At 39.3% G+C, this 14,199-nt stretch overlaps 2 protein-coding genes across 3 annotated transcripts in view; one reads left to right on the top strand and one right to left on the bottom strand.

The window, feature by feature from the left end:
- Window positions 1–1,499: 1,499 nt before the first annotated feature.
- Window positions 1,500–5,023, bottom strand: LOC117573579 (uncharacterized). The gene is made up of 3 exons (XM_052006879.1): window positions 3,928–5,023; window positions 2,627–3,862; window positions 1,500–2,569 (listed from the first exon to the last, which is right to left on the bottom strand). Exons 1-3 carry the CDS (start codon window positions 5,021–5,023, stop codon window positions 1,500–1,502), a joined length of 3,402 nt encoding a protein of 1,133 aa, XP_051862839.1.
- A 3,842-nt stretch (window positions 5,024–8,865) lies between these two features.
- LOC117573890 (guanylate cyclase soluble subunit beta-1) overlaps window positions 8,866–14,199 on the top strand; it is a 39,647-nt gene continuing 34,313 nt past the window's right edge. The window contains exons 1-3 of one of the 2 annotated variants that reach the window (XM_052006645.1): window positions 8,866–9,158; window positions 11,393–11,637; window positions 12,870–12,943. In XM_052006645.1, coding sequence (XP_051862605.1) covers window positions 11,635–11,637; window positions 12,870–12,943 — 77 coding nt within the window. In that variant the 5' untranslated portion in view covers window positions 8,866–9,158; window positions 11,393–11,634. Of the gene's footprint in view, window positions 9,159–11,352; window positions 11,638–12,869; window positions 12,944–14,199 lie in introns of those variants that run through there. The other variant, XM_034257389.2, reaches the window with a different exon arrangement.

Raw genomic sequence — 14,199 nt, 5'->3', positions numbered from 1 at the left:
AAATTCTAAAATGCTTTTATCTAACGACGCACAATACTCGTGAGCTCAAAGAATGTTTTAGATTTTTGCTGGGCAAATTGATTTTATATTACAGTGTTTGAGCAAAGGTTTCCTAAGGTACCAATAAAATCGAGGAAGTGCAAAATGTTAAGAGCAACTCAACAATAACCCTTTTAGTACGCTTTCTTTTTATCGAACTATTGAAAACAAGCGAGTCATTTGCTCAGGTATTTCAGTTAGAAATGAATTGCTGTCTTTAGCATATTGCAAATATTAATTAAAGCTAAATAGTTAACTACAAAATAAGCAAATACATATTTCAATTAATTTATCAGATTTTCTACTTTCTCTTTGCTTCATTTCAAAAGCTGCACTCAGCTCAATTGATTTTGAGCGGGTCTCTGCTAAGCTAGCAAAAACAAACCAGCAAGCAGTTCGACTGCTTGGTAAAGCGGTGAAGAGTTTCACAAAGCAGTTCCAAATTTGATCTATCTTCGATACAAATTATTTATTTACGAATACTTAAAACCACGGTTGCCACTTTTGGTATAAATGTACCAAAACTGGTACATTTTTTATGCGTATATTGGATCACTTTTTTTCATATTGGTACATTTAAATTTTTCATAAAATTTTATGTTCACATATATTATTTTAACAAATGGCTCTGCTCCGGACATAAATTTTATATCCGTTAGAAATTGAACCATGACTAGCACTGGAAAATATCGCATACAGTCGTTTTGCGATGATTCGTGTCAGCCAAATTTCTAAGCGAAGAAGAACTTTCCATAGTACCTCTAAGAAAACCTTTGAAAATTTATACAATGGTGATCCTGATGATATAATATCCCAATGGAACCAACTAGTTGCAGAGTTGCAACTCCGACTTTCTTTTAAGCTGGGAAAAGAAAAAGATATTCGTAAATTTTGGACAGACATTGAAAGTAAAAAACAGTGTTAACGAACCGCTGTTCAGGAGCTTAATAAAATTCATAAACAACTTGATGTCGTTGCCACACAGCTCTGCTACTGCAGAGCGAAAGTTTTTTGAAATTTCGTTAATCAAAACTAAATTTCCAAATAAATTAGAATTTAAGACACTAAATAACATAATGTATTGCAAGAAATTGATTGATTGTAAATACATTCACTATGTTTGGTCTACAAAAGACTGTTCATTATTAAAAAGTTAAGTTTAAAATTTGATTTATTATTATTCAAGTGAAAGTTCTGTTTTTGTTTTCTTTATGTTTGAAAAGTATAATTGATTAAATAAAAGTTCTGTTTTCGTTTTCTTTTATATAGTGAATATTATACCAAAAAAATGAAATATGAAATAAATAAGATAAATAAGATAATTTAAAAAAACGTTAACAAAATATACTATTAAAAAATACCAAAAAAAAAATTGGTGGTACATTTTGCTAAAATTGGTACGTTTTTTCAAAGTTTTGGTACACAATTTTTTTTTGGAATGGCAACCGTGCTTAAAACTATTAATTAACTTTTACGGCATTTTTTTTGGAAGAGTTTATTAACTCTATCTGCGTTTTGTCTTTCGGTGCATCCATTTTCACCAGCTTGGGACAGATGAATTTTAGCCAAGCTTGTCTATGTGTTGCATTAAAAATCACAAAGTACAAAAATAGCACCAAGCCCTGCAAAGTGGCTGTTATACAGAAGAGATATGAAAATATAATGAATTGTGAAAATATATAGCTGCTGACACCAAAAATCCAAGAGATGCCAAGCAAAAAGAAGAGCAGCACAAAAAGTCGCATCTGTTGGAAAATAAGTTTGCGTCGGGATCTCAACGCCTGATTGACGCTGTAAACGATGCGAATCATCATGAAAGCATTGGCAATGGTCACCAGAGCAATGGGCAATACCACTCCCAGGAGCAAGCCATTGCGGGTGGGATAGCAAAAGGCGTCCTGTGTAGGCTTGTATGATGTTGGATCTAGAAACACGATCAGAAGCGTGGGGACTAACGGCAGAGACCAGGCCACAATCGCAGAGATGAGAATATAATGATGTGGTCGATCCACTCCCAGTACTGTAACATAACGTTGGAACTGCAGCATCGATATAATGAGCATCCAGCTGAAGACGACCAACACAGAGTACTGTAATACTGCTCCTGAAATTAAGCATCGAATCGAGTTCTCTTGGATGGACCAATGACTGCTGGTAAAGTACAGAAATAGTGACAATTGCAGAGACAGGGCCAGGCAGAGATGGAGTAGAACCTTTGTGGATGCTTGCTCTCGCCACTTGCTGACCAGCATTGCAGTGAGAAAGATGCCCAGCATGCCAAACAGCGAGAGGCCACAGCCCAAATATGTCAATACGCTCAGAATTGTTTTATGTGGCTCTGGCAAGTCGACGCCTAGCAGAGCAGAGAACTGCGTCAGATGATCGGTTTCGCACAGCACAATGTCGTCAAACATATTGCTGCCAGTTGTGATGCCACTCTCATTCCAATTCCTATAATTCCAGTAGGCGCAGACCACGCCCACTTGCCTCGGTTTGCGAAGCAAGAACTGCACAGGATTAGGCAAATTTTCTGAAAGCAGTTTTAAATCGTAGAACAACATATACAGCAAGAATTCATGAGACTTACCATCGTATCCTGGTATGGTGATGGATAACACTTTAACATCTGGCCTTGGCCTACTTTGCATCGAGGTCTCCACAAAGAGCGCATCGTTGGCAAACACCTTGAGCACAAAGTAGGATGCACCTTTGTGTCGTAGTTGTCTCCAAAGATGTCCTGGCATGTAAGCTGCTGTCTCCAGTCGTGGCTCTTTCTTCAATCTCTCCGCACTCTCGTTGGCATAAAGAAAACGATACGAGAGCTTGCCACTTGAGGTGTGATCAGGACTTTCATCCGAATAAATAGCCATTCCTGTGATGTTGTTGCACTCGGGATTCACATAGAATACGCTGAGTTTACTGCTTATCAGCGCCTGTACACCAATATCCGCTTTGTTAATTAATTTAACACCAGCCTCAGCCGATTCTCTTGCAGCTTCTTCAATCACTTTGCCACAGCTCTCATCGTGCACTAAATATTCAGAGAGTGCATCCATGTTCTGTTCAAAGTTATCCAGCAACACGTTGGTTGCATTGAGTCTTGCTGATAGTCTTAGCACAGTCTCATTAATTTTCATCATCTCATTACAGACACTTACTAAATTCGCACCCATCGCCGTAGAGTTCGGTTTACTCGCATCGAGTAAACCAAAAATGTTCGCAGTATTATAGACATCAACAGCTTCTAGCTGGCCCTGAGCCTGGCTCACTGATTGGCCGACTTGAGATAAAATGACCTCTTGGCTTTGTTTTCCACTGAATAGATCTTCGTGCAGTTGGTTAAGCTCCTGACTTATATTGTTACCTGCAAGGCAACTTACATTTTGAAGTGGACCCCAGGTGGCAATTCCATTCTTGTTTTCGCATAGCCGATGCACTGGCAGACCTCTGCTGTCCAGACAAAGATCCTCCATTGTAGCAAGAATGTTCAGATTGGTTCTCTTGAAGTGATTGATGTGCAACTCTGTGCTCAAACTGCCATTCTTGCTCTTTATTTTGTAAGTGTGCTCAAAATCTTCGGCCGCACAATATTCACTTGAATTCTCTTTAGTGTTTTTTTCGTGTGACTCCCATTTTAGCCGAATATTTGTTCCCATTGGCCATTCATAGCCTATGCAGAGGACATAGTCTTCCGAAATATTAGTATCATTGCTAGTGGTAACTCCTTCATACTGCCAATGGTCATTATCCCATTGTCTACAAGCACCAGCTAGCTCTTTCGGCTTTCGTAGCAATAACTGCATGCCATAGGGCCGCTGAGTACCTAAAAACGAATTGTATATTCTTGTTGAAGCCATAATACATTAGGAACTCATTTATTTCACTTACCATGACCTCCTACTAGCTTTCCAGATACAACCTTACTCCTGACTCGTCTTTTACGGTCTAATGAATACTCCATAAATAATGCATCGTTCTCGTAGATTTTTAGCACTACGTAAGGTAAATCAATGCCTACCAGCTGACTCATAAAATTATCCGTTATATAAACTGCAGTCTCCATATCAGATTCAAGCATAATGTTTTCTATACTCTCGTTGGCATAAACAAAACGAAACCAGAAGTCTTTACTAGTCGAAATGCGATCTGGACCAGCAGCGGAATAAATAGCCAGACCAGTAATGTTGCTACAACTTGGATTCACATAAAATACGCTGAGATTACCACTTATCAGAACCTGCACACCAATATCAGGGTAGTTATGCAATTGTACATTAGCTCCATTAGATTCTCTTAATACATTAATAAACACATTCTCACATCTCTCCTCAGATACAAATTGTTCAGAGATTGCATCCATATATTTGTCGAAACTATCCAACAACACATTGGTTGCATTCACCTTTGCAGATACCTCAAGCACAGTCTCATTAATATTCATGATCTCACTGCAGATGCTTATCAAATTCGTACCCAGAGCTTCATTATATCTTTCTTCCACGAATGAATTAAAGATTTGCGCAGTAATGTAGACATCAACAGGTGTCAACTGGCCATGAGCCTCGCTCAGTGAATGCTGCAGTCGAGTCAAGATGCCCTGTACGTCATCGCCTCGAAGTAGCTCTTCATGCAGCTGGTTGAGCCCCCAGCTAAGATTATTTCCAGCATTGCAGCTTATGTTGTCGAGTGGCCTCCATATGGCACTTCCATAATAGTCTTCACATTGCCGTTGCACTGGCAATCCACTGCTGTCTAGGCAAAGGTCCCGCATTGTGGCTCTTTTACCCATTTGTGTTCTCCTGAAGTGATTCACATGAGTCTCTTTAATCAAACTGTTGTTTTCTCCATTTGACAGATAAGAGTGTTCAAAATCTTCAGGCGGACAATATATTCCGTAATTCGGCTTATAGTTCAACTCGTAATTCGGCGTACTTGTATAGTTCAACTCGGCGAGTCTAAAAAAAAACCGATAGAGCCAATGCATTATTTAGCTGCTGGTGGTTCAAGAAACTCATTGATTAAACCGTTAATCCGTTAAGACCTTCCGTTAAAACCTTCCGACACGTTGTTGCTTCACTCTCAACTGACAGCGCAATTATAGAGTTACTATTCGCAAACCGCCTCACGACTTTAACATTAAATATTCGTATTTATATGAGAAGAGATGTGCTTATCTGAGCCAAGTTGTTTGCTCAGTTTCATTCCCAAAGAAATATACAACTGAATACAGAGCACAGAGTAAAGCGTTTATCAGTATCATCATACAAGTTACTCATCCTAATCAGACTATTAGCACATTATAAAATGTTTATTTGCTAAGTGCAACTCTCACAGTTGCATTAAATACGAGCATTTACTTTTGGCTGGATTAGCAAAGAATTCCTAGAATCTTAATAAATTATAATGTAAACATCCTATCATTAAAACAGAATCTATGTTATCTCCATCTTTAGTTTACATAGTTATATCATATATATTGGACTAATGATTTCTCCTTCTATCTGAACAAAGCAATATTACCCAATTTAATAGTTGGTATTTGAGAACTCTTCGCTCAACTCTTCTTTCAACTCTCTGGCGACTGTTCTAGCGGAGATTCAAGTGCAAGCTCTATCGGTAGCTGTTCTATGTCAAGACAATTAACTCTGGGCCCAGCTGAACTTTGCGTCTCCCCTCGCTCCTCTACTGAGTGGAGGTTACAAGTATTTATCTGTCGATTAACAACAATAAAACAGAAATTGTGTATAATGAGAAACGGGTCTCTGAAGTTGTCGACAACCTCTTGAGATTAGCGCGTTGCGTTGCCTGTCAGGGCAGATCATTTTGATTTCGATTTCGTTTACATTTTTCTTTTTTTTAGAGTTTGTTTTCCATTGGCATATGTGTGTGGCGGTCAAGTGATTTGGTTTGCCGCAACTACTTCATTTGATGGACCAATCTTATAAGATTTCAAAGTGCTCAAATGAATGAAATAAATTGCAAGAAATGTACAAAATGAAATTTGGGAATAACTATTTTTATAAATATAAAAATAATAAATTAAAAGTAAAACAAATTTCATTGATGAACGAAGCATCAATAAATTAAATAAATTGAGAGTGATTTGTCTATTCAAATTTATTTAAAATGTTCAATGCAAAGTCGTTAACTACACTTTTTGGCTCCGTTCGATTCTGGCAGAACATTTTGTTCACATGTTAGCCACGTTACACGTTGGCACAAACTAATGATACATCTTCTCGTATGTCGTAGTTGGTAGTTGGCTCGAGATGCCTTTTGGCATTTTGCTGTCGATGCATATTTGTATAGTTTCGGTCAACTGCAGTTGTTCACCTTCCGTCCCTTGGCGACCTTTGAAATCCATCCGTGTCCTTGGAATGCAAAATTTGCAATGCTATTCAAATATTTATGCAATAACAAACTATAAAAGCGCAAAGGTGAGCATTAAATTCCAATAAAAATTCTAAAATGCTTTTATCTAACGACGCACAATACTCGTGAGCTCAAAGAATGTTTTAGATTTTTGCTGGGCAAATTGATTTTATATTACAGTGTTTGAGCAAAGGTTTCCTAAGGTACCAATAAAATCGAGGAAGTGCAAAATGTTAAGAGCAACTCAACAATATCCCTTTTAGTATCCTTTCTTTTTATCGAACTATTGAAAACAAGCGAGTCATTTGCTCAGGTATTTCAGTTAGAAATGAATTGCTGTCTTTAGCATATTGCAAATATTAATTAAAGCAAAATAGTTAACTACAAAATAAGCAAATATTTCAATTAATTTATCAGATTTTCTACTTTCTCTTTGCGTCATTTCAAAAGCTGCACTCAGCTCAATTGATTTTGAATTTCACTGGAATGTTTATGCCATAATTGCAGATTCAAGTGTCAATCATCTGGCATTTGCTTATTGTTAGAGGCTTTCCTTCTATTATTTGCACAACTTGATACACACCGTTTGATTGATTGCACGAATGGTTCAATGATTATCCTGCTGCTGCTGCTGTCCAGTACGATGCTTGATTAAATGTTGAAATTATGGGCACAGAAGCTTGGGCATTGAAGTGAATCTTGTGTACATTTTGCTTTATAGCGCCTGTAACTTGCAGTCAACGAAAAGTTTTGTACAATGTTTCGCATTAACTCGAATTGCATTGCACTGAGAGACAGCGAGATACTTCGATATTCATCTAAGTAGTTCCCTCTCTCTGGCATGTCCAAAGTTGAGGGCGAGCTGTCTATTAGGCTGTGCATCTCAGATAGACAGCTGGCTACAAGTTTGGCTCTGCGCTTGGCTGCTTCCACTTCAGGAATTTATTTACTCAAGTGTGATGCGATTATCCAGCTGCACTTGTCCTTTGTTTCCAGTGCAAGATGCGCACACTAAGCACACCTACTACCAACACATACAAATACTTTCCGTTTTAATTCAATGACTAGTTGCGCTTGTATTTGTGCGGAACATACTCTCTGAGTTAAGGTCGATTACTTGACTGTTAATTAAATGCCAGTCGGATAGTCATTTGCAAGCTATGGAGTTTATTTGAAACTCTGAAACCCAATGTACCGAAAAATAATGCAGCACATATATCTACTTCGAACTTAAGGGTATTTACTTACTCAATACTTTCCACTTGGACTTCATCATTTGTGCGTGGTCGGTGGGCTGTGATTTTAATAGTCTGCTATCAGCTTCTAGTGTCGCCAGTAGCCGCGCTACCTGATTGCCCATTCTCTGCGCCAGAACTGCGTTCCATCAGTGTCAGCGTCAGCGTCAGAGTCAGCGGCATTGTTGGGCTGTCAGCGTCACTTCTCCCGCTGGCCCAATGGTGACATTTATCAGACAACACAGCGGCGTTTTGTTGTGGTTGTTGTGGCTGCACTTTCAGTCTTTGACCGTGAGTCAAATAAAAGTTGAATTAAACAGAAACCAACGTTGTGACAATATTCAGGCTACGCCACAGGCCATTTCATTGTGTTTTTGTTTTGCATTATTGAGGAGGAAAGAAATTAAAATAATTGACCAACTGATTGATGTGCCGCTAAAGAGGTGCAACAGTTGTTGAGTGAAGTGCAGCGCTCAATTAATATAAAGTGCAATGGCATAGCATTCAACAGTGTTTTCAAAAATGTTAACCTAAATTAAAAACGAATATTAAGGCTTCATCTTAGTAGGAGCATAGCCATCTATCGGTCAGTAGCTGCAATCATTGCATCCACACACTCTCTCTCTCTCTTGCTCGAAAAGCGAGAGAGAGCTTTTACGCTCACAGCTTTTCGACAAACAGCTGAGCACGCCAGGCAATTGGCAAGCGGCTGGCAGCTGGCAGCAGAAAGGCGACAGGAGCTGACACAGCAAGCGAGCCAGCGAGGCAGCGAGCCAAGCAGCGGTAGTAAGGAAAGCGCACAAGTGTCCTGTCGTGTTGTGTTACTGCCGCGTTCGCCTTTAATACCACAAGCACGCAACGGCGGCTGCTCAGTCGTCGATGGCTCTTTCAAGCGAACTGTTCATTCATTGTGCTCACACACTGAGCCGAGGCTGAGACTCTTGAATAGGCTCGCGCGCGCTTCACTTCGCTTCGCTTATCAAAAGTTAGCCGAGCACAGAACACGCTCTGTGACTGTGTGCCGTCTGCTACGAGAGTGTGTGTGTGTGTGTGTGAGTGTTTGTAAGTGTGTTTTTGTGTGTGCCAGGATGTTGGTAGTGAAACTCAAGTGAAAGTCAAATCTAAAATACAAAGCAAATAAATCACACGCCAAAAGAAACACCAGCGACAACAACGGCAACACCAACAACATCAACAACAACCAAAAAAAAGTAAAAATAAAAACAAGAAATAACGAGAAAAAAATACGAATAAGAAAAGAACTCGGCTGAAAGGCGGCGCAAATCGTTCAATAAAAACAATCTCGCGTTCAAAACAAACGTACAATACAACAATACAATAGGAGAAACCCGCCAAGACAAGTTGCTTGGACTAGCCTGGACCAATGTGGCGTATGCGCAACGCTTTTGCTCAGCGCTTCGCGAAATATTAAAGCATACTTTTGAGGGCTCTAATTTATTTCCGTGCGCATATTTCAGAGTCCTTATTGTCTCGTACTCTCCGTCACCAAGGGTGTGCAATAATTTATGTTTTCGGTTTTTGGTATTTTTTCGCAAAAGAAAAAAATTACAGTTCGCACAACAACAAAGGAAACACCATAAAAAAAACTAATTGTGAATGGGAAAGCGTGAGAGAAAGATAGAGAAGTGAATACTAGACCAGCAGATAGAAATATCTGCTCCAATATGTCAAAGTTTATTAGACATTTGGCTTTGCGTGCCCACGGCAATTTGTGGACAGTTGTTTCGAGTTGTTCTAGTTGTTGTACTACGAGCTTTGCTGCTGCCTTTGTTTTGTTTTATATTTTTTTTTCTCTGTTTTTGTTCTGTGTCGTTTGTCTGAACGATAGTAAACGTCCATTATATTTGATAAATGTTCCCGGCCGGCCAGTAGCCAGTAGCCAGCAGTTTGTAACCGAGCTCAATATATGTATATAGGTTTTGTGTGTTTGCCGAATTCGTGCAGCCAGCCGCTGGACATGGCGGCTCATTATGAAATGACTATGAGCCCACTTAATGACCGACTCATCGTTTACTCAGTTATTGTACATTTAGTGCCAAATTGACAGACAATTTGTGCACACACAGACACGAGTAAATATCATTTAGTTTTCAGTTAGATAGCTGGCCATAATTTTGTCACCATTTTGGCAATTGCGTGCACGACATGCACGCAATTGCCAAAATGGTCATTAAGGTCATTCATGAATTGTAAACGTAGACTTAAACAAATTGTCGCAAGTCGACAGCCTTTCTTAAGCCAGAGCAAACAGCGTTTCGCTCTCTTTTGACCCTCGAAACCCTTATTTACACATTGTAAACCTGCCAAGGCGACGGTCCCATTACGAAAATGTCAAATGTTGCACGTAATTAAAATTCGTTGAATTGGAAGCCACTTGAACGACTGACTGTGATGGCAAAAGTGGCCGATGTCCGCGACCTCTGAGAGCTTATTTATCAGCTAAATTCGCCTGATTAATATGCAATAAACGGAAAATCAGTTGGGAAAAGCTCTGAGCAAACAAACACAAAAACGCGATGGAGGTTGACAGCGATAAGCGATAAATGTGACGGGGCTGCCGCAAAAGTTAAGCAATGCCGCACTTATGTAAAGCTCTTATGCGCATATATATATGGTATATATTTATGTATATAAAGTCCAGGTTATGCACCTTCGCGAACGCGCTAATGGGCAATGAAACAGCAACAACGACACACACACACACTTGCACACTTGTATATCAGATGAAAATCGATATTTCAGTTGGGGTCTTTGGAGGCTTTAAAACTTTGTGCAAATCGAGGCATACACTATACATACTTACGAGTATTCGCCTTAAGACTAGGCTCAGCTGTCTCGACTGTTGATTCTGAGTTTGAAACACTTTTGACTTTGCTGCTCACTTGTAGAGCAGCAACTCTGGCAAGTTTCAATTGCTTTGCTTTTGCTTGACTCAAAATGGCGACGCCTTAATTGCTGCACACTTCACGGGTCGCATAAATTTGGAGCCATGCACACACACACACACACACACAGATGTACACCTTCATGCACATTCACGTAAGCATACAAGTGTGTGTAATTAACCAGCCCTATGCATCCTTTGTGCTGTTTGTTGCTGCCATGCCTCTCTCTCTCTCTGGCTGCTGCCCTGCCTCCATTGTGACCCAGTTGATGGCTGCTGCCTCTGCCGCTGTGTGCTTGTGTGGAAAAGCGCCTTTGGCTTTTGCACGTGTTGCATGTGGCATGCAACAAACATGCAAGAATGCAATAACAGCTGCAATAAGCCGCCAGCAAATGGCACTACAAATAGCTGCAACTGTTGGACCAATGCTTAGGGCTCCTTCAGTCACTTGCTCTCATTGGAATATTTGATTAGCAGCCCGTCCTTAAAACAAGGCTACCAAGGCTCCTTTACGGAATATTTACGGAATATATACGGAATATAAATAAAACACAGAAAACAAAAAAAAAAAAACAAAACAAGAAAGCCAAGGCAAGCAGGCAGGCAGAATTTAAAGCGAAACACGAATAAGAGAAAAGCGTAGAGATGGAAGCAACGTTAAGCCGATTTCAATGTAAAAACTCATGAAATATTCATGTCCTTTGTGGCATTTCTGATTCTCCATCAATGGCATCAGAGGGACCCAAAACGTGAACTCAACACACTCTTTTCATATTTGTAATAGTTTTGTTTATTCAAAATTTATTTTCATCTTTTCTTTTTTGACATATTCCACGTAAAGCTGAAAACTCAACTTCGACGGTGCAAACAAACAAAAAAAAAACAAAACTAATCAATCTCAGACAAAAATGTCAAACTGAAATGCAGCGAGATTAAATATTGAAATCAAACGCAAAGCCATGATTTGCATGTGTTAGACATATTTACAAATGTGCATATATATGTGAAAGTGGATTAAAGCATCGACAACGTATATTCAATTCAATAGCAACAGCAGGAACAACAATAAAACAGGCTGCAAAAATGGTGAGTTTCCAAAACGGGGGCAAAGCGCAACATAAATACTAAAATTTATATAAATATTAGCTTTCATAAATGACAGTTTTATTGGCAGTGCAAATTGAATGAAAATAAATGCATCTGTTGAAAATCGTTATTTTAATTGTGTCATAAAAATAAACAAATTTATATTTAAACCCGTGAATTTAAAATGATGCGACTAGATACACAATTCAAGTGCGTTGCGAAAATAAATCGTAAATTAAGTAAATAAAGTCTGCTGTTTTGCCAAGGATAAATGCAAAAACGAAGCGACGCAATGTTATATCTAATGATGGCACATTTCACATGTTTTCTATTTGGAAATTACCCAGAGCGTATACCTTACACGGTTAGCTGAAGACTTGGGCTTGTTGTTGCAACATTTCAATGTGCGCAACAAAGGCAATAAACATCAAGTATCTGTTAGATACATCTTCATCAGGCAGCCAAGCTGAAGAAGCATGGTTGAAGCTGAAGAGCGAAGCAGCAGCAGCAGGTTTGGGGCCACTAGACGTATGCGTAATGTATGTAAATATATTTCAAGTATTTTGCTTGTTTAGTATTACTTCCGGCGGAAACGATTGATTGTGCGCCATCTTGCAAGCTCCAGTTCCATGGGTATTCGACTATCTGCCTGTCTCTATGGTTGTAAGTCTATATATCTGTCTGTCGGTGTGTGTCTGGGTTTGATTTCGCATAACAAATCAAATTGATTGCTTATAGGATACATTTGAAAGAAATGAAATGCGCAATCGTTATTGATTTCACATTTTTCACATTTACAATACCCAACACATAACACAACATGCCAACAAACCTTAAACTCAGCGCCTCCCGCTCTCCTTTTATTTTGGGTAGCCCAAAAAGAGTTTCTACCGATCCGGCCTTCATTCGCACTGGACGCCATTTTATTATCACTTACGAGTGCTCGTATTTCGCCTGCCAAATGTAATTAAAATGTGCGAGCATTCAATTTTAGCTGCCGTTTTCATGATTTCATTTGAGTGGCCATAAAAATGTTTCTGTAATTGCCGCTTGGTCACTTCAAGACATAACGAAAAGACATAAATAAAAAGAAGATAAAATAAGTATTGTGCGTTAAATAAATTGCTTATTATAATAGTAGTTATCATATTATTTATCCAATTTCACAGACAAACCAAACAAAAAACTAATCACTCGTGTTTATGCTTTGCCATTATTCACTTTCGTTGCAGTATGGCTTTGTGAACTACGCCTTGGAGTTGCTGGTGCTCAAACATTTTGGCGAGGAAATATGGGAGAAAATAAAGTAAGTAACAAAGGGAAAAGTCATAGCCAAGTTAAACAGAATATCAAGTAAGTTAATGTGCAACTAACTTTACCCAAAAGTGAAACTCGTGGCGCACTTCGAAGTTAAGAAAGAGTATAATTAAGTTTCGTAGCTAAGGGCAAAAGTATATACATACATCAGACTTAAAGGCAGGGCAACAGCAAAGTAAATTCGTGGAATTTGGGAGTCGACACAATTGCTAAAGGTGTTGGCTACAATTTTGTGTTGGCAGCTCAAGTTTCAGTTGCAGATTCTTGCTAAATTTCACAATGTGGCGCAATTAATTAATAACTAAAATACACATATTTATGCACATTTGTCTACCACGGCAGTTTGAGCTTGAACTGCAATTAACTAATTATCCATTTTTCACATTGGCACGCACTGCCACGCCCAAGCCCCCAAGCCGCCAAAGTACATAAATTAATTGTGTGTGTTAGTGGAAGGAGTGTGTGTGATGTTAGTAGCACATAAACAAGCAAAACACGCGTCGCATTAATGTTAACAAAGATTTCGCTGGGTCTGCGGCAGTTCTCTCACACACACACACACACACACACACCAAATGCAGTGCAAGAATTAACGGATATCCGGGCAAAAATACCAGCCCAAAATGGCACCCGGCACGTGCCCCCTTTTATGTGTGTGTGTGTTCTATTGTTCTTACATGTATGTGTATATGGTCTATGACTAAATACAATTCGCATTTATCTTAATTAAGTTATTGATATTGCGTGTGTATTTGCTTAACCACCATTTGTAGTTCTGCCTTCTCCACATCTTGTGTGTTCTTCATCGCCCATTCGCTGTGTGTGTTTGTGTGTTGCCTTTGACTTTGCCTTAGTCATTTGCTCCTCTCCCTCTACATCGCTCCCTCTCTTTCTATCTCTGCGGCAAGGCATTCCAGGCTACCCTGGGCAACCCAGGCTACCATGACGTCAGAGAAAGAGAGTTGCTTTCACTAATTGACCATGATTTATGTTTTTTGATTGCTTAACCGCAAGTCAGCTGCCAAAAAGTCGAGCATTAACTTGCCAGATGTGCACGCTCGGAGAACCCTTTTAATTATCTAAAGCAAAAATATGAGGGAGAATGGAGAGGCAACTTTTCTCATTTGCTGTTGTCGTAACAATGGCAACGCGATAAGCAACTTCTTGTTAGGTTTCAGCTTTCCTCGGTTGACCCTTAGCTTAAAGCGCCAACTGCCAATGAGGCTGTCAATGACATGACTTTAA

The sequence above is a fragment of the Drosophila albomicans genome, chromosome 2R (genome assembly GCF_009650485.2).
Source record: "Drosophila albomicans strain 15112-1751.03 chromosome 2R, ASM965048v2, whole genome shotgun sequence".
NCBI lineage: Eukaryota > Metazoa > Arthropoda > Insecta > Diptera > Drosophilidae > Drosophila > Drosophila albomicans.
This window is presented reverse-complemented; position numbering and strand designations above follow the sequence as displayed.